The sequence below is a fragment of the Budorcas taxicolor genome, chromosome 1 (genome assembly GCF_023091745.1).
Source record: "Budorcas taxicolor isolate Tak-1 chromosome 1, Takin1.1, whole genome shotgun sequence".
NCBI lineage: Eukaryota > Metazoa > Chordata > Mammalia > Artiodactyla > Bovidae > Budorcas > Budorcas taxicolor.
In genome coordinates this window covers 191,672,250-191,694,886 of record NC_068910.1, presented here as the reverse complement: position 1 = coordinate 191,694,886, position 22,637 = coordinate 191,672,250, and the positions used below count along the sequence as shown (strand labels likewise).

Sequence of the window (22,637 nt, the reverse complement as noted above, 5' to 3'; positions counted from 1 at the left end):
ATTTGTATTTTTAAAGTATGTATAATATTGAACATTTTTTTGTATGTTTATTGCCCTGAGATTTATTTTTCTATAATTAGCCTGCTCATATCCTTTTTAATTTTTCAATTTTAGGAGATTTGTGCACTTTGAATATTAAATAGTTTGTTATATATGTTGTAAATATTTTCTTCTTGGTGGATTGCCTATCTTATACCTTTGTTTATAACATGTTTGCCAAAGGAAAACTTTAAATATTAGGAAAATTTGTAGAAGTAGTTAGGGAATTTAAGTTGTTTTAGACTGGTGATTGAACCCTGTTTTAGCTATTGTTCAAATGTATGCATTCATATTATATGATGATTAAGAAGAAGTTAAATGATTCATTGTTGTTGTTCAGTTGCCAAGTCATGTTCAACTCTCTGCAACCCTATGAACTGCAGCACGCCAGGCTTCCCTGTCCTTCACTATCTCTCTGAGCTTGCTTAAATTTGAGTCAGTGGCCATCCAACCATCTTATTGTCTGTCATCCTCTTCTCCTCTTGCCCTCAATACCCGGCATCAGGATCTTTTCCAGTGTATTGGCTCTTCACACCAAGTGGCCAAAGTATTGGAGCTTCAGCTTCAGTGTCAGTCCTTCCAGTGAATATTCAGGGTTGATTTCCTTTAGGATTGACTGATTTGATCTCATTGCTGTACAAGGGACTCTCACAAGTCTTCTCCAACACCACAGTTCAAAAACATCAATTCTTCAGCGCTCAGCGTTCTTTATGGTCCAGCTCTCACATCTGTATATGACTACTGGAAAAACCATGGCTTTGACTAGACAGACCTTTGTCGATAAAGTGGTGTCTCTGCTTTTTAATACGCTGTCTAGGTTGGTCAGCTTTTCTTCTAAGGAACAAGCATCTTTTAATCTCATGGCTGCAGTCACTGTCCACAGTGATTTTGGAGCCCAAGAAGATAGTCTCTTGTTGTTTCCAGTGTTTCCCCATCTATTTGCCATGAAGTGATGGGACCAGATGCCATGATCTTAGTTTTTTTAATGTTGAGTTTTAAGTTTTTCACTCTCCTCTTTCACCTTCACCAAGAGGCTCATTAGTTCTGTTCACTTTCTGCCATTAAAAGGTTATCATTTGCATGTCTAAGGTTGGTGATATTTCTCCTCGCAATCTTGATTCCAGCTTGTGATTCATCCAGCCTGGCATTTCGCATGATGTACTCTGCATATAAGTTAAATAATCAGGGTGACAATATGCATCCTTGATGTACTCCTTTCCCAATTTGGAACCAGTCTGTTGTTCCATGTCCAGTACTAACTGTTGCTTCTTGACCTGCATGCACATTTCTCAGGAGGCAGGTAAGATGGCAGATATTTACATCTTTTTAAAAATTTTCCACAGTTTGTGGTGATACACACAGTCAAAGGGTTTAGCATAGTCAGTGAAGCAGAAGTAGATTTTTTTGGAATTCCCTTGCTTTTTCTGTGATCCAGTTGATGTTGGCAATTTGATCTCTGGTTCTCCTGACTTTTCTAATTCCAACTTTTACATCTGGAAGTTCTCAGTTCACATACTGTTTGAAGCGTAGCTTGAAGGATTTTGAGCATAATCTTGCTAGCATGTGAAATGCATGCAATTGTGTGGTAATTTGAACATTTTGGGGCATTGCCTTTCTTTGGGATTGGAATGAAAACTGACCTTTTCCAGTCCTGTAGCCACTACTAATTTGCTGACATATTGAGTCAAGTACTTTAACAGCATCATCTTTTAGGATTTGAAATAGTTCAACTGGAATTCCATCACCTCTACTAGCTTTGTTTGTAGTAATGGTTCCTAAGGCTCATTTGACTTCACACTCAGATGTCTGGCTGTAGGTGAGTGCCAGAGTGGTTATCTGGGTCACTAAGAACATTTTTGTATAGTTCTTCTGTGTATTCTTGCTACCTCTTCTTCATCTCCTCTTAATGATTCATGGGCACACCTATTTTAACATATTCCCTCAGTTGGTGATGGTAAAAATACAACGATTATTATTGTAGGTAGTTCCAAATTGGGAACTCTTTGAAAGATCGAGTACTACTAACCTAGGAGATGGACTTACAGCTGCTTATAAATAATTGATAAAATGTAAAAACCAGGACTCATTTGGTTGAAAGGAACAGAAGCTCAAGTGAGACTAGCTTAAGTAATAAGCAGACTTCCTTGGCTTACAGAACTGGGACATCGAATGGGCACTTCAGCCGCATCTGGACCCAGGGACTGGAGGGTGGATGTCCTCAGATCTTCTTTCCTCTTTCTCTCTGATAATTCTCCTCATTTATTGCTCTGGCCACTGCAGGCAGAGGCTGTCCATGGAGGGACAAATGACTGGGGCAGCCCTGGGTTTCTGTTCTTAGATATCAGTGTCCAGGAGAAAAGGAGTCCCCTCTTCTTGTCTGTATTGTACTTGACATTGTGACTGGCAGTTCAGCTGAACCACAAGGCAGGGAAGGAGTGGTTCCCCAACAGAAAGAGGGGTGCTGTCTGGACAAGCATAACAGATGCAGTGTCCATCCATAACATCCAGCAGATGGGGGTGGAGGAGAACCTGGCATTGGGACAGATGGGTGAGATTGAGATGTCTTCCCTCCAGCACATACACCTTGTGCAGTTGCCTCAGCCTTGCCTTGGGTCTGTGGATCTCTTCACTGTAAAATAGTCTCTTGAGAATTAATGAGCAGATACCCATGCTTGGGCTCAGGGGGCCCCAGAGTGCAAGGCAGATGGTATTAAATGAGATATGACAGACACATGTCTAGCACTTCATAGGCACTCGGTAGATAATGGCTTTCCGCCTTAGTATTTACCAGAATTCAAAGGGTGTTCAGAACGAAGTAATCAGATTGCATGAAGTTAGTAAGTTCTTCCTTCACCACTGTGGGTGAGGCCCCCTCTCTCTGGGTGGCCCATCTGGTGTTGCATAGATAATTATTCACAAGGGGAAGAGGAGGGTGTTGAGAAAGAGGCAGGGCTTGGAGGGGACTCAAGGCTTCCCTGGTAGTCCAGTGGTTAAGAATCCATCTTCCAGTGCAGGAGACATGGGTTCGATCCCTGATCAGAGAACTAAGATCCCAAAACTAGAGAGTCTGCGCACTGCTATGAAGAGCCCATGTGCTACAACTAAGCCCCAATACAGCCAAATAAATAAGTACTTTTTAAAGATATTTATATATAATTATGGGCTTCCCAGGTGGCTCAGTGGGTAAAGAACCTGCCTGCAGTGCAGGAGACACCGGAGATACGGGTTCAATTCCTAAAAGTTGGGAAGATCCCCTGGAGGAGGGCACAGCAACCCCCTCCAGTATTCTTGCCTGGAGAATCCCATGGACAGAGAAGCCTGGCGGGCTACAGTCCCTAGGTTGCAAAGAGTTGGACATGACTAAATGAGCACAGCACACATATATAATTATGCCTGATTTGTGTTGTACGGCAGAAAATGGCACAACATTGTCAAGCAGTTTTCCTTCAATTAAAAAATAAATTAAAAAAAATTTTTTAAGAGTTCTTGAATGGGAAGCTGACATTTTGCTATTGATGCATTGAAGTCCAGCCTAATTCTGAGAGAGAGGTGAATTCTGGTGAAAATCTAGCTGCCCTCTGCGGTCCTCTAGCTGGCATATGCCCTCCATGATCACATGTTTCCTGACCTACTTTGCTTTCCCTGCAGTCCACCTGATCCCAGTGTTGGCAACCAAGAATGGAGTGACCAGCAAGAATCGAAAGAGAATCATGCCTGACCCAGCAACGGAGCCCCCCGTGATGGACCCGGTATATGAAGCCCTTTTGTACTGCAACATTCCAGGTGTGGCTGAGCGCAGCATGGAAGGTAGGCCGGCTGTGCAGCCAACGTGGTAGCATCTTCACACAGCATCTAAGGAGCTAGACAGCCGGGCCTCCAATCCTACAGTCGCCACTGGGCTGTGCCCTTGAATGAGTTCCCAGGTCTTAGTTTCCTCATCTGTAAAATGGGCATAACAAGCCATCCCTACTCACAGACAGGGCTGCTGGGACGAGTAAGGAATTGCTTTGAGCAGCATGAGGTGCATAAGAAGGCCTCCACCGTTGTTTACCGTCATCCTGATTCTCAGTGAGAATGAGCAGAAGGGTGGCCTTGAGGGGTTCTAGGGGGGTCACCCTCAGCTTAACTCTTTCTCAGGTGGGCTCTCTCAGGGCTTAGGACTCCCACATCATACCCCGCTGGTGTCTGGCATTAAAGGTGTAGGAAAATATGGTTTCTCTGTTGACTTCTGCTTTTCTGAAAGTAAGTCAAAGAAGATGTTGAGTATTTATCTCTTTCTGCCCAGTCTTGTTTCACAAGAGAAAGATTTAAAGCAGAAGTCATGGTTTCCAGTACTTCCATGGGCCTCCCCCTGGTCTGTGGATGTGAGTGAGGCTACCTGAGCAGTCTTGCCCCCACTTCACTGATCTCCAGCCCCCAGCCACACCCCAAAGCCTCCCTGTGAGTACTGGGACTCTGGGGCATAAGCAGCCCTCTTACGTTCCTCTGCCCTTCCTTGTGAGGGAGTCAGCAGGCCCCCCTCACTCCAACCCAGCAAGGCACCCTTCCACCAGGGTCACCCCTCCCAGCCTCTGCAAGCTGAAAGGATAGACCGTTCCTGAGTGACAACCAGGCAACGTGCTTTTCTCACGCAGGCCACGCTCCGCATCATTTTAAGCTGGTCTCTGTGCACGTGTTCATTCGACACGGGGACAGGTACCCACTGTACGCCATTCCCAAAACGAAGCGCCCGGAAATTGACTGCACTCTGGTGGCTAACAGGTAAATCGCACTTTTCTTAAAAGTCATTGAAAAGAATCTCTTTTCAGATCAAAAGAGTGACTAGAAAACTATTCAAAACAGGATAACAGGATGGGGAAGTGGCCTGCACACATCCAGTGAGTACTGTTTGCCAGGATTTGGATCTTCAGAACGATCCTGCAGGTTAATCCCATTTCATGGTTGAGAGGACAGAGGCCCAGAGAGGTGAGGACAGAGGCCCAGAGAGGTGAAGACACCTGTCTGAGGCCACACAGCAGATAAACTGAGATTTGAGCCCTGGCCAGTCTGCTATCTACAGTCTCCCTCCCTGCTGTTGTTTAGTTTAGGAAACAGTTGAGACACTCTTTGCTCTGGGCCAGGAGTCCTCAGACCCTGGCGTGGCTGTTCCACTCAGGGCTGCAGGTATGTCCCTTACTCTCTCTGGGTCTCAGCCTTCCGTTTCTAAAATGGGGATGATAATGCTGACCATGCAGAGCTGGGGTGAGGAGTAAGAGGGATGAGAAGGCTGAATCTCACCAGCTGCAAAGTCATTTACAGGGAGAGCATTACGTCAGGCTTTCCATTCTTCCCAGGAGGAGAGACGACCTGCTCTTGGGTGACAGCCTTTAGGATGAAAAATACTTGAAAAGACAGTAGAAGTGTGCATGTGGAAATGGCATGGCTCTAAAGTGAGAGCCACGGTTAGCAGTAAAGCAGTGGGCCAGGCCTCAGCAGGTGTGTTGGGGTCTCCTTGTCTCCCAGGCAGAGTTTAATGAATGAAGGGAGGAGACGGGGAAGTACTCCGTGGGGAAGATGTTATGGTGATGGAATGCTGTGGGTACCAGCCTGGTGGAACCATTGCCCCCCAGCAGCCAGGGCTGTCCATTCACAGTGGACTGCAGTGTGAACCCAGGAGTTCCAGGCTAACCCTTTGCATCTCAGCCTTCTTATTGTCTAATATCACAGGGAAAAGGAAGTGAACCATTTTATGTAAAAACATCATGAAATACCACATGACTCTAGGCTTTCATTTCCTGCTGGAGGTCACAAAGCTCGAAGCCTAGGAATTTGTGTCTTCTCCTCTGTGTTCAACAAGCATGGATGCATGTCCTCATGTCCCACAGCCTGGAAAACCTCCTGGGTGGAGTCCAGCCCGTGTGCAGTCATTGGCTTTCTTCCTCATCTCTAGCCCTCTGTGCAGCCTTTCCGCTGGGACCCTCTGCCCCTGCCCACCACTGCCTGCTGGCTCTTCACCCTTCAGGCCTTTGCACCTGTGGTTCGGCTTGCTGGTCCCCTCCTATAGCTCCTCCAAGACCCTCTGAGATGGCACCCCTTCTAGGAAACCTCTCCCACTGCGTTAGGAGAGCTTCTCTGCTTGTATCAGGCACCAGCACTGTCTCACTCTACCTGAAAAGAGGGATGTACAGGAAGGACCTCAGAACAAAATATTTAATGGCCAGACCTTAACTAGCCTTATGTTTAGGGCAGGGATAGAGGCCACTTGCTGTGCTGGGTGTTAACCCTTTAGTTACTGGGCTGGAGCATCCAGGGTGACGGGAGGGTGGCTAGGGGAAGTGGCTTCCCTCCTTCGGCACAGCAGAGGTTCAGTGTGTTAACAGCTGACTCAGTCTTGTCATTGTACAGGACTTTGAACAACCCAGGGACAGATGGACCGCTGGGCCTCTGAGCTGGCTGGACCTAGATCAGCCTCACAGGGTTTGTGGGAAGTACCCTGCTCCAGTGGGCAGCTCTTAGCTTCTGCTCGCCTTTCTCTGACTGGGCTTCAGAATCTCAGGTGGGACAATGGGTCTGCCCCCAGGCCAGTCAGCTGATGCTGGAAGGCCCCTGGGCACCCTGAGGGCTCTGGGGACCACCTGGCTGTTCCCAGGGAAGGAGTCCATTTGGCAGGGCCGCTGGGCAGCAGGCTAGCCTCCTCCCTACCGGCAGGCTCTCCTCCCAGCGTCCTTGTTTCTGCCCTCCCACACCACTGGCTCTGCAGGGCATTGGGCCTTACTCCTTTTATATCACTGGTGCCCAGCCCGAGCCTGGTTGTTGGACTGGGTTGGTTGCAGAATGAATTCAGGAGCCCAGTAAGAATCACAGGTCATCGTTGCCTCTCATGCGTCTATCACAGTAGATTTGAGCCTCGGCTGTGAAATCCTGGTGAGGTCTAACTGTGGTGATGCAGAAAAGCGCAGAACCTGATCCCCACTGAGAATTTGAGCCATGGTGTTTCATTCACTGCAGCAGCCTGGAGTCTCCCAGGCCTGGCCTTTTCTCCTCTCCTAGTGGTTGTGGTCACAAGGCCAGGTCAGGCCCCAGGGCCCCTCGTTCTGCCAAGGCGATGGCAGGACCCGTGACGAGGCCACTTCTGCGGCTGCCACCTGAGCAGTGCAGTTCCCAGGAGCCAGCTGCCCCAGCCACTTCTGTGTCATTTCCTTTGGTCTTGACTTTTTGGCCTAGTTCTACTATTTCAGTCTACATTCTGTATTTTTAGGAGCTACTCTCAGTCTTTTCTAGAGAGTGGATAGAACGTGTGCTGTGTGTACGCTTAGTCACTCAGTCGTGTCTGACTCTGGGTGACCCTATGGACTATAGCCCACCGGGCTTCTCTGTCTGTGGGGTTTTCCAGGCAAGAATACTGGAGTGGGTTGCCGTTTCCTTCTCCAGGGGATCTTCCTGACCCAGGGATTGAACCTGCATCTCTCTCTTGTGTCTCGAACATTGCAGGCAGGCTCTTTACCCACTGAGCCATCAAGGAAGGTCTATTTTAGTACACATTCTGTATTTTTAGAAGCTACTTTCAATCTTTTCTAGAAAGTGGGTAGAATATACATGTTTAATTAATTAATGGCATTTAATGAATTCCATCTTTTATAACAATAAACGTTGATGGTGATTGCAGCCATGAAATTGAAAGACGCTTACTCCTTGGAAGAAAAGTTATGACCAACCTAGATAGCATATTCAAAAGCAGAGATATTACTTTGCCAACTAAGGTCCGTCTTGTCAAGGCTATGATTTTTCCAGTGGTCATGTATGGATGTGAGAGTTGGACTGTGAAGAAGGCTGAGCGCCGAAGAATTGATGCTTTTGAACTGTGGTGTTGGAGAAGACTCTTGAGAGTCCCTTGGACTGCAAGGAGATCCAACCAGTCCATTCTGAAGGAGATCAGCCCTGGGATTTCTTTGGAAGGAATGATGCTAAAGCTGAAACTCCAGTACTTTGGCCACCTCATGAGAAGAGTTGACTCATTGGAAAAGACTGTGATGCTGGGAGGGATTGGGGTCAGGAGGAGAAGGAGACGACTGAGGATGAGATGGCTGGATGGCATCACTGACTCGATGGACACGAGTCTGAGTGAACTCCGGGAGTTGGTGATGGACAGGGAGGCCTGGCATGCTGCGATTCATGGAGTCGCAAAGAGTCGGACACGACTGAGTGACTGAACTGAACTGTCATTATAAACACACGTTTAGCAAAGAGTGAGGAGGTGTTCCAGCAAAGGGGACCCACCTGGGACTCTTCGTCCCCTGGGACTGTGTATCTGGGTCACCAGCTGGGCCTGCTGCGTTCCCAGGTGCCAGTTCATCTTCACGAATTATTAATTTTATAGCCTCCTCTGAGGCAGAGCATTCTGAAGTGCGCCCATTACTCCCATCTGGTGAAGGAGACTTCTGGGCTGGCAGGTGGGGGTGCACCGAGCTGAAAAAGCAGGGGCCAGACACCCCGATGTTTCCCTTTACAAGGACACCTCCCCTGACTCTCAGAGTCTTTATAGTGGAAGCTGCCTCTTCGTGAGTAGTTGTGGGGCTCAGGAACATTGTCCTGCAGGGAGGTGGAGGTCGATTCAAGAGTTCAGCATGTAGACGGTAGCTGAAGCTGTGGGCTTGAATGGTATCACACACAGAGGCTGTGGGGTGAGGAACGGGCCAAAACCAGAGCCCTGAGAGCACCAGCCAATTATAGCACAGAGAGAAAGAAGGGTCCCTGAAGGAGATAGAGGAGTTGCAAACAGGAAGAAGGCAAGAGAGTGATGTTATAGGAGCTGAGGAAGGAGAGTTTCAGGAAGGGGGAGTGGGGGAGGTAATCCCATCAAACAGAGCAAAAAGGCCCAGAAAACCAAAGACTGGGAAAAGTATATTAAGTTTATCTTTTTAGCATTTTACTTTATTAATAATATAAAATAATAAATTCTTTAATTGGCATAAACTGTAAAAATCTGTGGCATGAACTTGTTCTGGTTTCCAGCCATGCAAGCTTTTTTGAATTGTTTTTTTGAATAACAGTGTCGCTGGTCTTATACTTCTCTTTGCTTGTCTTACTAGTCTTTGCAGAACTCAGTAATTGCTCAAATGATGGCCAAAGCACAATACATTTTCTTATATATGTGTGGTTTAGCCTCAGGGCTTCTGTCTAGAGCTTTGTGTAATAAATAGGCGTGAAAATGTATAGAAAATGTAATTAAGAACTCTGAAGCAAATAGTTTGAAGGCTTAAGATGGTAGCACTGCTGGCTGTTTCTATTTTCAGTGTGAAAGTAGATTTCCAATGAAAATACAATAACATGGGTATTTCCTGAAGAAAAATTCATCATCATAGATACAGTCATTTCTGTGCATGCTGTTATAATAAAGAGAACCAAGGAGAATTCTCCGATGGGCCAGCGGTTAGGACTCAGTGCTTTCACTGCCATGGGCCCAGGTTCGGTCCCTGGTCAGATAACTAAGATCCTGCAAGCTGTGTAGCATGGCCAAAAAATAAAAATACAGGAAGCCCTCTACATATGAACCTTAAAGTTTCAAATTTTTGAAGATGTGAACATGTGTTTGTGTGTCCAGTCGTGTAAGTTAGTTCACATGTCTGCTGTACATTGTCATGTGTGTGCAACCTGTACAAGTGGTTGTGCTCTTGTGTACTTTATAGTATTATATAGAGTACAGTAGTACAGTAGCTTTATTTCAAGCCCAGGATGTCTGGAATCCAGAGTAAAAGCAGTGGTGATGTAGCTGGTACTATCTTACTTTTCAAGGTACTATATGGTAAGATTAAAACTCTTTATTTTTTGCATTTGTTTTTATGTATTATTTGTGTGAAAAGTATTATAAACCTATTAAAGTACATACTATATAGCTGATTGTGATAGTTGACTTCTTAGGCTAACTTTGTTGGGCTTATGAATGTGCTGTCAGAATAGAACTCATTCGTATGTATGGGGACTTTCTGTAAAAAATAAAAAGGGGAGCCAGGAATGCCTTGCCTTAAATAACAGCAGTTTATCTCTTGCATGAAGGTCTGAGATGAGTATTCCAGGTTGTATAATTTTACTTTACCTGATCATTCAGGGCCCCAGGTTCCTTCCAAGTTGTTGCTCCCACCATGCCCTAGGGATGTGTACTTGACTGAACCTGGATTGCTGCCCTAGGGATCGTGGCCAGAGGGAAGGAAGAGAGTGTGAAGGGGGCACACCCGTGATCTGAAAGCCTAAACACAGATTGGCATACATCCTTCCATTCCACTGGCAAATACTTAGTCATGTGACTCTACTTACCACTAGGATCTCAAAAATGGGATCTAACCAAGTTCCCAAGAAGCGGAGAATAGTTTTTAGTCTCTAACTGTTAAAGAAAAACCAGAGCTGAAGAACAGATAAAGCAGTAAAAACTGATCTTATTGAGGAGTTAATACAATAGGGATAGAACTGAGCTCAGTTCCAGATAGAACATAGACAAGGGGGGCTTTTTAGCCAAGGAGCAGGGTGGGAGTCAGTGGAGGGAGAGTTACTATGAGGACACATCAGAGTGAAGGGGTTCCAGTTAACTGGCTCCACAGGATTCCTGATGAAAGCAGAGCAGGGTGACCAGATACCACTGGGGTTGAGGAATTTGATCAGGTGTCAGGTGATCAGATACCAAGAGTGGGAGATTCTGGGCTTCCCTAGTGGTCCAGTGGTAAAGAATCCGCCTGCTGATACAGGAGACATGGGTTTGATCCCTGATCAGGGAACTAAGATCCCACGTGCCTCAGGGCAGCTAAGCCCATGCACCACAACTACTGAGCCTGTGTAGCTGGAGCCTGCGCTCTGCAACAAGAGAAGACACCTTAAAGAGAAGCCCTCACGCTGTAACTAGAGAAAAGCCTGCATAGCAACAAAGACCCAGCACAGCGGGGGGGTGGGGGGGAAGAGTGTGAGATTCTGGCTAAACTGGCTTTAGCAGGATTTTTGCTACACATGGGCATTGCAAAGACAGGTATAAATCCAAAGATCAAGGCCTGGTTGGGAAGAGGGTTCAGAGGAGACTAAAATTTGACCAAAGAGAGTCTGTCATATAAGTAAGGCTCCCTTACAACTGCCTTTATTTTTAATATTTCCATCGAAATCTGGATATTTTAATAAACTATGGGAACTTTCTGTATTCGTTGCTACAGATTATAGAAGGCTTGGACTTTTCCTGAAGTATCTAAGTGTGGGGCACTTCCCAGTTGAATTCATTAACATGTGTTTTTGAGGTATCTACTGTGTGCTAGGGACCCTCTCACTCCAGGCATGGAGCAGTATATGAGCTGATCTTGAGAGGCTGTGGGGTGGCCTCGGCTGTGATGGCTTGAAGCAGGAATCTCAGTTCCCCTACCAGGGTTTGAACCTAGGCTGCTGCTGTTGTCTGCTTTGAAGGAAGAATTCAGCAAAGAGATGAAAAGTAGTGAGACAGCTAAAATGTTTATTAAGAGAGAAAATATGTGCAGAGGAAGCATGGGCTGGCTCAGAGAGAGAGACAGAGAGTCCTGTGCTTTTGGAGGCAGTTCTTCTGGGTTTCCTCTGGCTAGTCATCTTGCTTTGTCTGGCTTTAAGTCCATAATTGGTCTGGCTAAAGGCCCTCCCGTGTGTGCACATCCATCTTTTAGCCAGGATAGATTGCAGTGCACAGGTCTCAGGGAAGCTGACAGAACATATTATGGTCTAGCACCTTCTCTCCTAAGGATCCTTTCTTTGCATGCATAGTTTGGGGGTCTCTGACCTCAAGAAGGAGAAATATGTGGTCTCTTTATCTTTTATCCAAGCAGGACTCCACTTCCTCTTGCTCTTGCCATTATCTTTGTCTTGAAATATCTGTCCTCAGGAGACAGATTCCAGCTGCTCAGTCTGGGGCCCATATATCTCCTGCCTCAGGACCTGATCACTCAGATCCAGGACAGGCCCAAGGACTCAGGTTACCTGGTCCTCTTCCTGATTAAAAGACTCAGTCTTTTGTTATATCATCCATAAGTGAAATTTTTCTTTCATGAATTGTCATTTTTCCATATCAAAAACAGGTTTTCATGAATATATTTAGATATTAATGCATCATTAAGCAATCAGATTCCCTGAAAACTTGGGACCTCCCAGCAAACACTTTCAGTGGGGAAATTTCATTTCTAAAATTGGTAGCAAAGCTTTCTTGGTTCCTCAAACATCACCAACCTGAAATAATGGCCTGGAGCAAAATATTTGACTCCTGTTGATAGATAGCCTTTGTTTATGTGGATTCGTTTTGGCAGCCTCATTATCAGTCTGGACATTTTATTTCCCAGTTTGCAAATATATATGTGTTTCAGCCTCAGGGAAAATAACATCCTCTGTTTTTATGGAAAGCCATAATGTCTTGTAGCAATACAGGGTGATTTATTAGACTATATACTGTATGTCAGGATTAGCATTCTCTAAAACATATTTTTGTAATGGGTTTTTTTTTTTAGCTTTATGTTTTCGAAAGATAATCAACCCATTTTGGCAGCCATTGTAAAAGCACTGCCAAAGTTAATTAGGTTTTCAGACAGCAGGGGTCTGCCATCAAACAACTTATCTTTGCTTCTTTTCATGCTGCTTTAGTTTAGTTGGGAACTACTCTATCTGTCCACTTCTGTTCAGCCGGACAATGTATAAACAGTCAAAGGCCATTTCATTATTCAAGGGAAAGGTGTGGATACTCATAGGTCATCTCATTATTCAGAGAAAATGTATGTATATATTCATAGGTCATTTCATTATTCAGGGAAATTGTGTATTTGTGATGAGACTGATAAATCTTGATTTACCACATGTGACTTCATGGCAGAAATATAAATAATATCATAAACTTCATAAGATCTCATAAGTAACCTGTTTTTTTTTCCCACTCCTCATTATCACCCCACATGCAGTGAGATACCATATGTGCAAAGTGCATAGTGAGCTGTAGAGATATGGGTTATCCTGATCAGTTAATTTTCTTCACAAGAGATTTTCCAGAGGTCACGTAAGTTAAGGATTAAAGGTTACCCCAGTGAAAGTTGGGTTGCCTTTTCTAGGAGGAAGAGGGAGCATGTGGAAAGTCTTGGAAGCGTGCAAGAACGAGTGTGGGGTACAGAAGGCAGATGCTATGTGTGGCCAGAGAACAGCACTGGGGAGCCCTGGGCCTGAGTCAGGCAGGGCCGGAGTAGGCTAATGGCCACATGAGGCTCCTTGGAAAGGTGGCGCTGTGGGGAGCGGCGACAGGGCTGCCTCCTGTGTTGACCTCATTGTCTGTGAAGAAGGCAAGATTAGGCTGCAGGAAGGTCAAGGAGGAGCCCACACCATCTAGACAAAAGCTCCCTGAGCCAAAACCTATTCAGGGATGCAGGGATAGGAGAGAGGAGCAGAGCAGCCCAGGAAGGCACATGGGCAAGGGCAGGGGAGGGAGAAATCAAGGACGACCACCAACCGAGGCTTGGCTGCCTGGTAAGGTCGGTGGCCTCCTGGAGGGGGAGACAGGAGTGGTACGGGCTGGGGAACAGAGTGCGTGAGGTCAGCGCTAACCCCCACAGGGCTTGAGAAGGATGGGCACTCTGGGAGATGGCAGGGGCTCAGGCTGGCCTTACAGAGCGGGGTTTTATATGTAGGTGTCAGCAGGCGAGTAATCATGAGATTGGAATGTACTATTCTTGCAGGTGAGAAAGGGCCTGGCTCACCTGGGATACTGCTTGTTGCAACTGAAATTGTTGTGGACTTTTTCAGAGCACATTGACTGCTAACTCTCTGTGTTGTTTCCTTAGGAAGCCATATCACTCTAAACTGGAGGCTTTTGTGAATCACATGTCAAAAGGACCTGGAGCCTCTTTCGAAAGCCCCTTGCACTCACTGCCTCTTTACTCCAGTCACCAGCTGTGTGAGATGGGAGAGCTCACACAGACAGGTAAGTACATCAACCATTCTTCCACTTTCTTCCACCCACTCCCGTGTGTGGTGGACGCATGCAGCGGGGCCTCAGGTGAGACGCTGTGGGCGCGGGGTGAGTCAGCACTAGTACCTGAAGCAGCTGTGAGCCCACCAAGGTATCTCATTAAACATTTCTTTTTAAAGATATATTTATTATTTTTGGTTGCACTGGGTCTTCATTGCTGTGTGCAGGCTTTCTCTAGTTGGAACAACTGGGGGCCACTCTTCGTTGCAGTGCACTGGCTTCTCATTTCAGTGACTTTTCTCATGTGTGGGCTCAGTAGTCGTGGAGCACAGGCTTAGTTGATCTAAGGCATGTGGGATCTTCCCAGATCAAACAAGGATCAAACCCATGTCCCCTGCTTTGGCAGGTGGATTCCTATACGCTGCTCCAACCAGGGAAGTCCCGTCTGATTTCTAAATATTAAAAACAGCCTTTTCTCTTATTATTAAACATATATATATATTCATGGAAGAGAAAGTAGGAATGACAGTTAAGCAAAAGGAAGATGAATCTAAAGCACTCATAATCTCACCAAAGAAATTAATAACCTTTAGTGTTAATATCTGTATGCAGTCATGGGTATGCAGACACACACTCATTCTCACAAGTTGCATCTTCCTGAGCACTATTTTGTAGCCTGCTTTTTCACTTAATATATTGTGACAATCTTTCCCTACCAATAAGTGTTCATCAACAACATAATTTCTGATAGCTGCATATTCTTCCCGTATGGATAGGCCATGATGTATGTAACCAGTCCCATGTTCTTAGATACTTAAGACAAAACAGCTAAAAGGTTTTAATGTCCCAGATCTGAGGGACATGCATATGGCAGAGCCCCACCACACATGGAGCCTGCAAGTGTGTTCTTCACAAAAGCCATCTCTCCCTCTGCACCCCTGTTCATACCACTGAGCAGCCAGTACACTGTCAGCATAGGTTGGTGAGTTAACTGTGGGTTGGGACGAGAAAGAACTGGTGCCCCCAAGAGGTACCAGCTTTCTACTTCTTCAGTCTGAGACCTCAGAGGACCTTTGTGTGGTCACTGGTCTTTCTGGAGGAATCAGGATGACCTATAGGCCATATTCTGTTTCTTGATCCACCAGCATCTTAGGACCTCAGCTTTGATAGAAAGAAGATCCATCAAACCCCATTGGGTTCCCCATATTTTGAAAACTATTATTATTGGGGAGAATGATAGTAAGTGACCAAGTGGGGCAAGATGAAGGCTGTGGAGGTCTAGCCTTGAATAAGGAGTTTTGTCAAAAGCTTTTGCTAATTAGTTCCACATGCGCAAGCTCTGCATTGGTTTAAAACGGGAGTCCTGGGATTTCCCTTGTGGTCCATGGCTAAGACTCTGTGCCCCCAATGCAGGGGGCCCGGGTTCAGTCCCTGAACAGGGAACTCTATCCCACATGCCACAGCTGAAGATCTTGTATGCTGCACCCAAGACCTGGAGCAGCCAAATGAATAAATATTTTTAAAACAAATAAAAGTAGAGGAGTCCTCCTACCAGAACCAGAGCCCCCTTTTATTAACAAGTATTTTGCGGTGCTCCCTGAACTATCCCAAAGTGAAATTCAAATATAACCGTTCTATATACATAATTTTACAAAACAGTTATATCAGGTATCCTACCTATAATATGAAGTGGAAACAAAAGGAAATTATATTATTATGTAATTGTATATATCTCAGTATAAATGTTTGAGCACACCTTGGTTAGAAAAGAGAATGAAGTAATCCGTTGCTTGCACGTAAGTGTAGATGGGTGTGGTGACAGCTACAAATGCAGACCGATCAAAGGATGTGCACTGATGACTCTTAATACCCCATGTATCAGGACATGATTTATTTGACAAATGTGATCAAAACAAAAGACAGATGTCCCTTAATTTATTTCTGGAAAATTCAGTAGATGTTAATGTTGTGCAAAAATGGTTTTATGTCTGTAGACACACACAAAAAAAGTTTTGAAATTGAAGTATTAAAACTTCAAGGATTAAAGTATTAAAGCTTGAAGGATTTTCACATATGGGAATGTCTTGTACATTCAAAAGTTTTTCGGAACAGAGAACAGTTCCTTGTGAAGACTGTCCAGCCCTTGGCCCCCACCCACAGGGGTCAGCAATGTTCCTCCCCATGTTACTGTGTCAACCCAAACCCTCCCTGAGTGCAGAACTGTGCTTGCTGAGAACCACTGGTGGTGAGTAACAGAAACCAACTCGAGCCAAAAAAAAAAAGGACATTTATTATAAAGACTGAGGATGACTCACAGACTCTAAGGACAAAAATATGACTAGGCCTCCAGAGACTGGTCCCAGCGATAAAAAAGCTGTCTATCCCTGCTGTTATGGTTTTGCTGTGTGTCTGTCGATGGAGACAGTCCTGGCCACATATAGAGATGAACTTACACGTTCATGTTCTTGAGAGAATCTTATGGTGTCCTTGAGGGTCAGTGTGCATAAACTGGCTGGGAGGTCAGGGTAATTGCATCAAGTAGTTTATTCATTCCCATCTTTCTTTCCAACTGACCTATTATCATCAGTGTTTTTCAAATTAGCCTTGCCCTAGAAATCTTATTTGTGGTAGTTTGCTCCTATTCCCTTGGTCTCTTTTAATGGTCATTTTTATCTGTTTGAAATTTTGCATCGCTGTTAGAATAATCATTTATAAGTGGCACACTTAGGGGACCTCACAGGAACCATGTAAGATGCAGTTGACCATTAGTGTCTACTCTGTCCCAGGTGCTTTAGCAGCTGCCGTGTGTAGGGGAGGAGGGCAACTGGGTGGCACAGCGCATGGAAGCCCCTGAGGGTGCTGCCGCAAGCTGCGGGTTCTTACAGAATAAACACAGGCTTTGGAGTAAACAGACCTATGAAGTGCGGCATGTAACATATTCCCGACAGAGCTGGTGGCAAGTTGCATTTGACAGTGTGTGTAAAGCGCTGAGCACAGTTCTAGCACATGCTACGCTCAGCAAATGCAGCGAATGCCTCAGAAGTCCAGCAGCCTGTGTGAACAGGAGGGAATGATTAATTCCACCTGGGGGAGAAAGAGGCCAGAAAAGGAATTATAGTATTGGAGTCAGGATGAGGATTTCACTGGGAAGAGAAAGGGAAGGACAGGAGCCGGGTTGTGAAGATGCAAGTTGTGTTTGGAGAGGAGACACCCTGAATGGGTAATATTTTGGCATGAACATGTAGGGAGGAGGTGATATGAGCCGGGACTAAGAGCACAGGTGGGGCCCACAGGGGAGCTGGAGTTCTGGCTCGGCCACATCTTAACTGTGAGTGGCTTGGGCCTCAGTTTCCTTCTGCTTTCTTTGTTGGGTTTTTGTGAGGATTAAAGGAGAAAGGCCTGGTGCGTGGTAAATGTAGGCGGCCTCAGAATGCAGGCTAGGCCCAGAAGGAACTGGGGGCCAGACACAGATTCTGGGTGTTGGCCCCTCTGTGCAAGTCACTTGAAAATGCTAAGACCTGTCCCAGCCCGGATCTCTGAGGGGACCCTGCTCTCCATACTCTTCATTCAGAGTAGGATCTAGATAGCCTTCATGTTTTTTTCCCCCCTGAGCTGTTCCCCTTCCTGGGCCAACATTGTTCCCTCTGTCCCACACATTTCAGCCTGAAGTTGTCTTGTCTTTGTGGTTGAGCTTTTCAGACCAGTCGGGCATCTGAATAAGTGGCATCACTGGTCACAGGGCCTGCCCGTGGTTTACACTCTCAGGGAACTCAGATCTCACACTGAAAGGCCATCCCAACACCTTGTTGGCTAGAGTGAGCTTGCTCTTATCTTGGATTGCCTTCTCCTACTTGAAGATAAGGTTTCTTCAGTGTTTGTTTTTGTTTTTGTTTTTTTAATTGTACTGTGGCATAGTTCCTGTGTGTATTTCAAAACTGTAACTACTAAAGTGAAAGTGAAGTCGCTCAGTCGTGTCCAACTCTTTGCGACCCATGGACTCTAGCCCACCAAGCTCCTCCATCCATGGGATTCTCCAGGCAAGAAAACTGGAGTGGGGTGCCATTTCCTTCTCCAGGAACTACTAAAGGGAAACTTAAAATTTATGCTGCTACCCATGTTCTATCACCACCCCCCATCTCTGTGCCCCTCTCACCCCCAGATAACCATCATGCGCCTTTCCAAAGTTTCTCTATACAAAACACAGGCAGCTACATAACGTTCTTATTTTTCCCCTCATTTTAATTTAAAAGGTGCATAGTAAACACGCTGTTCTGCAATTTGCTCTCTTTTTTTCCCCCAAATATTCCATCTAGGTACGTGGGAGATCATTCCATATCTGTGCAGGGAGAGTATCCTTGCTCAGGTAAAGGGCAGGACTGGGCAGAATGGACCCAGAAGGTGAGCAGAGAGCCTTGGGCTGGGAGAATAGGAGTATGGCGTGAAGAAGGGAACTGGGCAGCCAGGATTTGACTTGTTCTCCTTGCCTGACTGATTTCTGTGAGCTTCCAGGCACTCTGAGGAATGGTGTGTCCCTGGTCAGGAGGGAGAAAGCTCTCCTTAGGCTCCGTTACCTCCTGCACCTCCACCAGCAGGCTGGTCTTACCTCTGAGCCCCACCAGTCACAACCCTCTTCCAGAGGAGGGATCGAGGCAGACAGATGGTCCCTGTACTCCCTGGAAAGGCGTGGGTCCAGAGGACAGGGCCCCACTCTGCTCATCCCTTTGTGTGTAATCCCTTCACATGCTGGTGGGAGCCCCTTCTGGAGGGTCCCTTGCAGTGGGGGCCGGGCTCGAGGATGTAACCATACAGTGTCTGAAGCCTTCCAGCATTGGGCGAGCCTCAACTCCCCTGGCTGTCCCTTTCACTGAGCTGGTAGTGAGGCAAGCGTGTGGCGCTCTTGTGTTTCAGGGGTCGTGCAGCACCTGCAGAACGGCCAGCTGCTGAGGGACATCTACCTGAAGAAACACAAGCTCCTGCCGAGTGACTGGGCTGCAGAGCAGCTTCACTTAGAGACCACCGGCAAGAGCCGGACGCTGCAGAGTGGGCTGGCTCTGCTCTATGGCTTTCTGCCAGATTTTGACTGGAAGAAGGTTTATTTCAGGCACCAGCCCAGTGCTCTGTTCTGCTCTGGGAACTGCTACTGCCCACTGAGGAACCAGTACCTGGAGAAGGAGCAGCGTCGGCAGTACCTATTACGTTTGAATAACAGGCAGCTGGAAAGGACCTATGAGGAGATGGCCCGGATCGTGGACATCCCCACCAAGCAGCTCCGGGCTGCCAACCCCATAGACTCCCTGCTCTGCCTCTTCTGCCACAATGTCAGCTTCCCCTGCACCAAGAACGGCTGTATCACCATGGACCACTTCAAGGTGATCAAGACGCATCAGATAGAGGACGAGAGAGAGAGGCAGGAGAAGAAGCTGTACCTGGGGTACGCGCTCCTGGGCGCCCACCCCATCCTGAACCAAACTGTCAGCCGCATGCAGCAGACAGCAGAGGGCAAGAAGGCAGGGCTCTTCACTCTCTACTCTGCTCATGACGTTACTCTGGCCCCGATTCTCAGTGCCTTGGGCCTTACAGGAGCCAGATTCCCACGGTTTGCGGCCAGGTTGGTCTTTGAGCTCTGGCAGGACAGAGAGAAACCCCATGAGCACTCCGTCCGGATTCTCTATGATGGTGTTGACATCACATTCTACACTTCATTCTGCCAGGACCATCACAGGCGGTCTCCCAAGCCCATGTGTCCCCTCGAAAATTTAGTCCGCTTCATCAAAAAGGACATGTTTGTGGCCCTGGGTGGTGGTAGTACCAATTATTATGAAGCATGTCACAAGGAAGGATTCTAAAAGGTGCATGATGCAGCGCTGAGAATCGACGCCAATTCAAAAGAATGGGGAATGTCCACTTCTCGTTCTTTCGGCTGCTAAAGTTACAAGGTGGTTTGCAAAGGCCAGAAATCATGCTTGGGGCCCACGTGGATTTGGGGTTGAACGGGGAGTATGTTACTGTAATTCGGTACGTGAGTAACTTGAGACATAGTGGTCAGTTCACAGAGAAAGGAAGGTACTTTATTCCAGCTAGACTTTACTTGGATGCCAGAATAATATTTCAGTGCCCAAAGTTGCCAATTCAAATGTGTATTCTTTTGATCTGCCTTGGTACTGTGTGATGGAATCAGCAAATCTCAGCCAAACCGCCTCTTCATCTGGGACAACCTCACCTTGTCCTTGTTCAGTGAATGGTTTCCTGAAGTGATTCATTTAAAACAGGGGTGGGCAACCTTTTTCCATAAAGGGCCAGATAGTAAATATTATAGACTCTGGACCAAAAGGCCACCTATAGCACCTGTCACAGCTGCTCGACGCTGCTCTTGTAACATGAAGGCAACCACAGATGACCCTTGGATGAGTTAAGTGTGGCTGTCAAAGGCCACACAAAAGAGGCAGTGGGCCAGCTGTGGCCTGAGGGCTGTAGTTTGCTGACCCCCATTCTAAGAACCAGGCTGTACTACAATTGCACTTTCAGCACTTTTTGAGAGAACCAGTTGAATACCCAGAATTATTCAGTGGTGCCTCCAGTAACTTCTGCTAGAAACACAGAATCTGGTCTGTATCTGACATTATAACAAAACTTGAGGGGAAACAAACATTGAACCAGAATGAATCATAAAAAAATTATTAGAATAATACTTGATGTTCATGATGATTGTGGTATAAGATAGTTTCGAGTATGTCTTCAATATTTGTCTGCTGTAGTCTATTTGCTGTACATGCTGAAATTTTTGTATTCCATTTAGTATTTTTATAGTCTAGGAAAATATTTTCTAAGACCAGTTTTAGATGTGCTCTTATTCCTATGAAATATTCAATTTACTGTATCTGCTTGGTGGTTAGAAGGGAACTAGAAGCTGAATTCAGGCACTTTCTCCCAATAAAACTAATGATGGCTCATTCCCTTTGACAAGCAGTAGAATTGGATCGATTTTTAGACCATTTTCGTCCGTTTCAAATGGTACATTCAAATTGATTTTTAAATAAGTTTTTGGAAGAACTTTGTTACTAGATAGTTAAATAATATTTATAAGGTATTTTATATATTAGAAGCAATTATAATTAAATCTGTGATTTCTGCCTAAAATGGTGCTAGTTCTGTGCAAAGAAATGTAAAGTGAGATTCTCCAATGTCGTTGCCATTCCAGCCTATTTTGTCTGTTTTTGTCCAGTGTTTCATTTAAATACATCCGTTTCTATTAACAAATTTTTGAAGAATACTCATACATGTAACTCATGGTTTATACCTATAAGTCACTGTTTCTTTTCAAGTGAGTTTTAACTGTTTTATCTTTTAATAAATAAAAGCATTTTAAATTAAAAAACTCTACAGTGCACATGGGGAAGGGAGGCCCAGTGTGACTAGCAACGGGCCAAGCCAGGCCTGCTAGGGTGACTGGAAGGGACAGAGTCCTGCCCTGGGCCACAGAGGGGCTACAGCTTCCTTCTCTGACAGCAGTGGCAGGACTTGGTGGTCAAGGGTGTGTCACAGCTGGTGGCCTTGGACTGGGTGACAGTGTATCTCCAAGTCTTCTTTTATTGCTGAAAATCGTGTGTTGTTGTTCAGTCAGTAAGTCGTGTTCAACTCTTTGTGACCCCATGGGACTGCAGCATGCCAGGCTTCCCTGTCCTTCACTATCTCCCAGAGTTTGCTCAACCTCATGTCCCTGGAGTTGGTGATGCCATCCAACCATCTCATTCTCTGTCGTCTCTTCCTCCTCCCCTCAGTCTTTCTCAGCATCAGGGTCTTTTCCAATAAGTCGGCTCTTATCAGGTAGCCAAAGTATTGGAGCTTCAGCTTCAGCATCAGTCCTACAATAAATAGTCAGCGTTGATTTCCTTTAGGGTTGACTGGTTTGATATCCTTGCTGTGTGTTGTCTTTTGAGTATTTAAAGCCTATGCAAGTTTTTTTTTTTTTTGCTCCCACTCGCAATCTATCTGAATCAGAACTGCTAAACACAGCTTGAAGATTTTAAAGTAAAGGTGAATCAGAAGATATTTTAAAAATCAATTTTGCAACATCTGTTTTGGGAAAGGTGGATATTTTGCATAAGAGCCAATATTAAAAGTGCAGAGGTTTTGCCTCCTAAGACATTGGGTATGCTGCTGCTGCTGGTGCCAAGTTGCTTCAGTCGTGTCCAACTCTGTGCGACCCCATAGACGGCAGCCCACCAGGCTCCCCCATCCCTGGGATTCTCCAGGCAAGAACACTGGAGTGGGTTGCCATTTCCTTCTCCAATACATGAAAGTGAAAAGTGAAAGTGAAGTCGCTCAGTCGTGTCCGACCCTCAGCAACCCCATGGACTGCAGCCTTCCAGGCTCCTCCGTCCATGGGATTTTCCAGGCAAGAGTACTGGAGTGGGGTGCCATCGCCTTCTCTGAGACATTGGGTATGCATGGCATTAAACTATCCTCCTCAGTATCTAGTTCTGACACAGTTCATTTCTATAAACAAACACTGAGCACCCAGCTGAGGGTGCTGGAGTTTGTCCTTGGTTTCAGAGCAATGGTCTCAATGACTTAGATTATGGCAAGTGTGGGTGTGCACACTGCATAATCAGCTTTGTTGTTTTCATGATTAAAATTAATACATGCACATTGGGAAACAGTCAAACAACACTGAAAACAACTT

General features: G+C 45.9%; 1 protein-coding gene across 1 annotated transcript in view; it reads left to right on the top strand.

The window, feature by feature from the left end:
* The window catches only part of PXYLP1 (2-phosphoxylose phosphatase 1), a 40,689-nt gene extending 20,646 nt beyond the window's left edge, over positions 1-20,043 (top strand). Inside the window, exons 2-5 of the mRNA XM_052643492.1 lie at positions 3,688-3,846; positions 4,674-4,800; positions 13,827-13,966; positions 18,863-20,043. Of these exons, the coding sequence (XP_052499452.1) occupies positions 3,688-3,846; positions 4,674-4,800; positions 13,827-13,966; positions 18,863-19,800 (1,364 nt within the window). The 3' untranslated portion in view covers positions 19,801-20,043. The remainder of the gene's footprint in view (positions 1-3,687; positions 3,847-4,673; positions 4,801-13,826; positions 13,967-18,862) is intronic.
* The last annotated feature ends 2,594 nt before the right edge of the window (positions 20,044-22,637 follow it).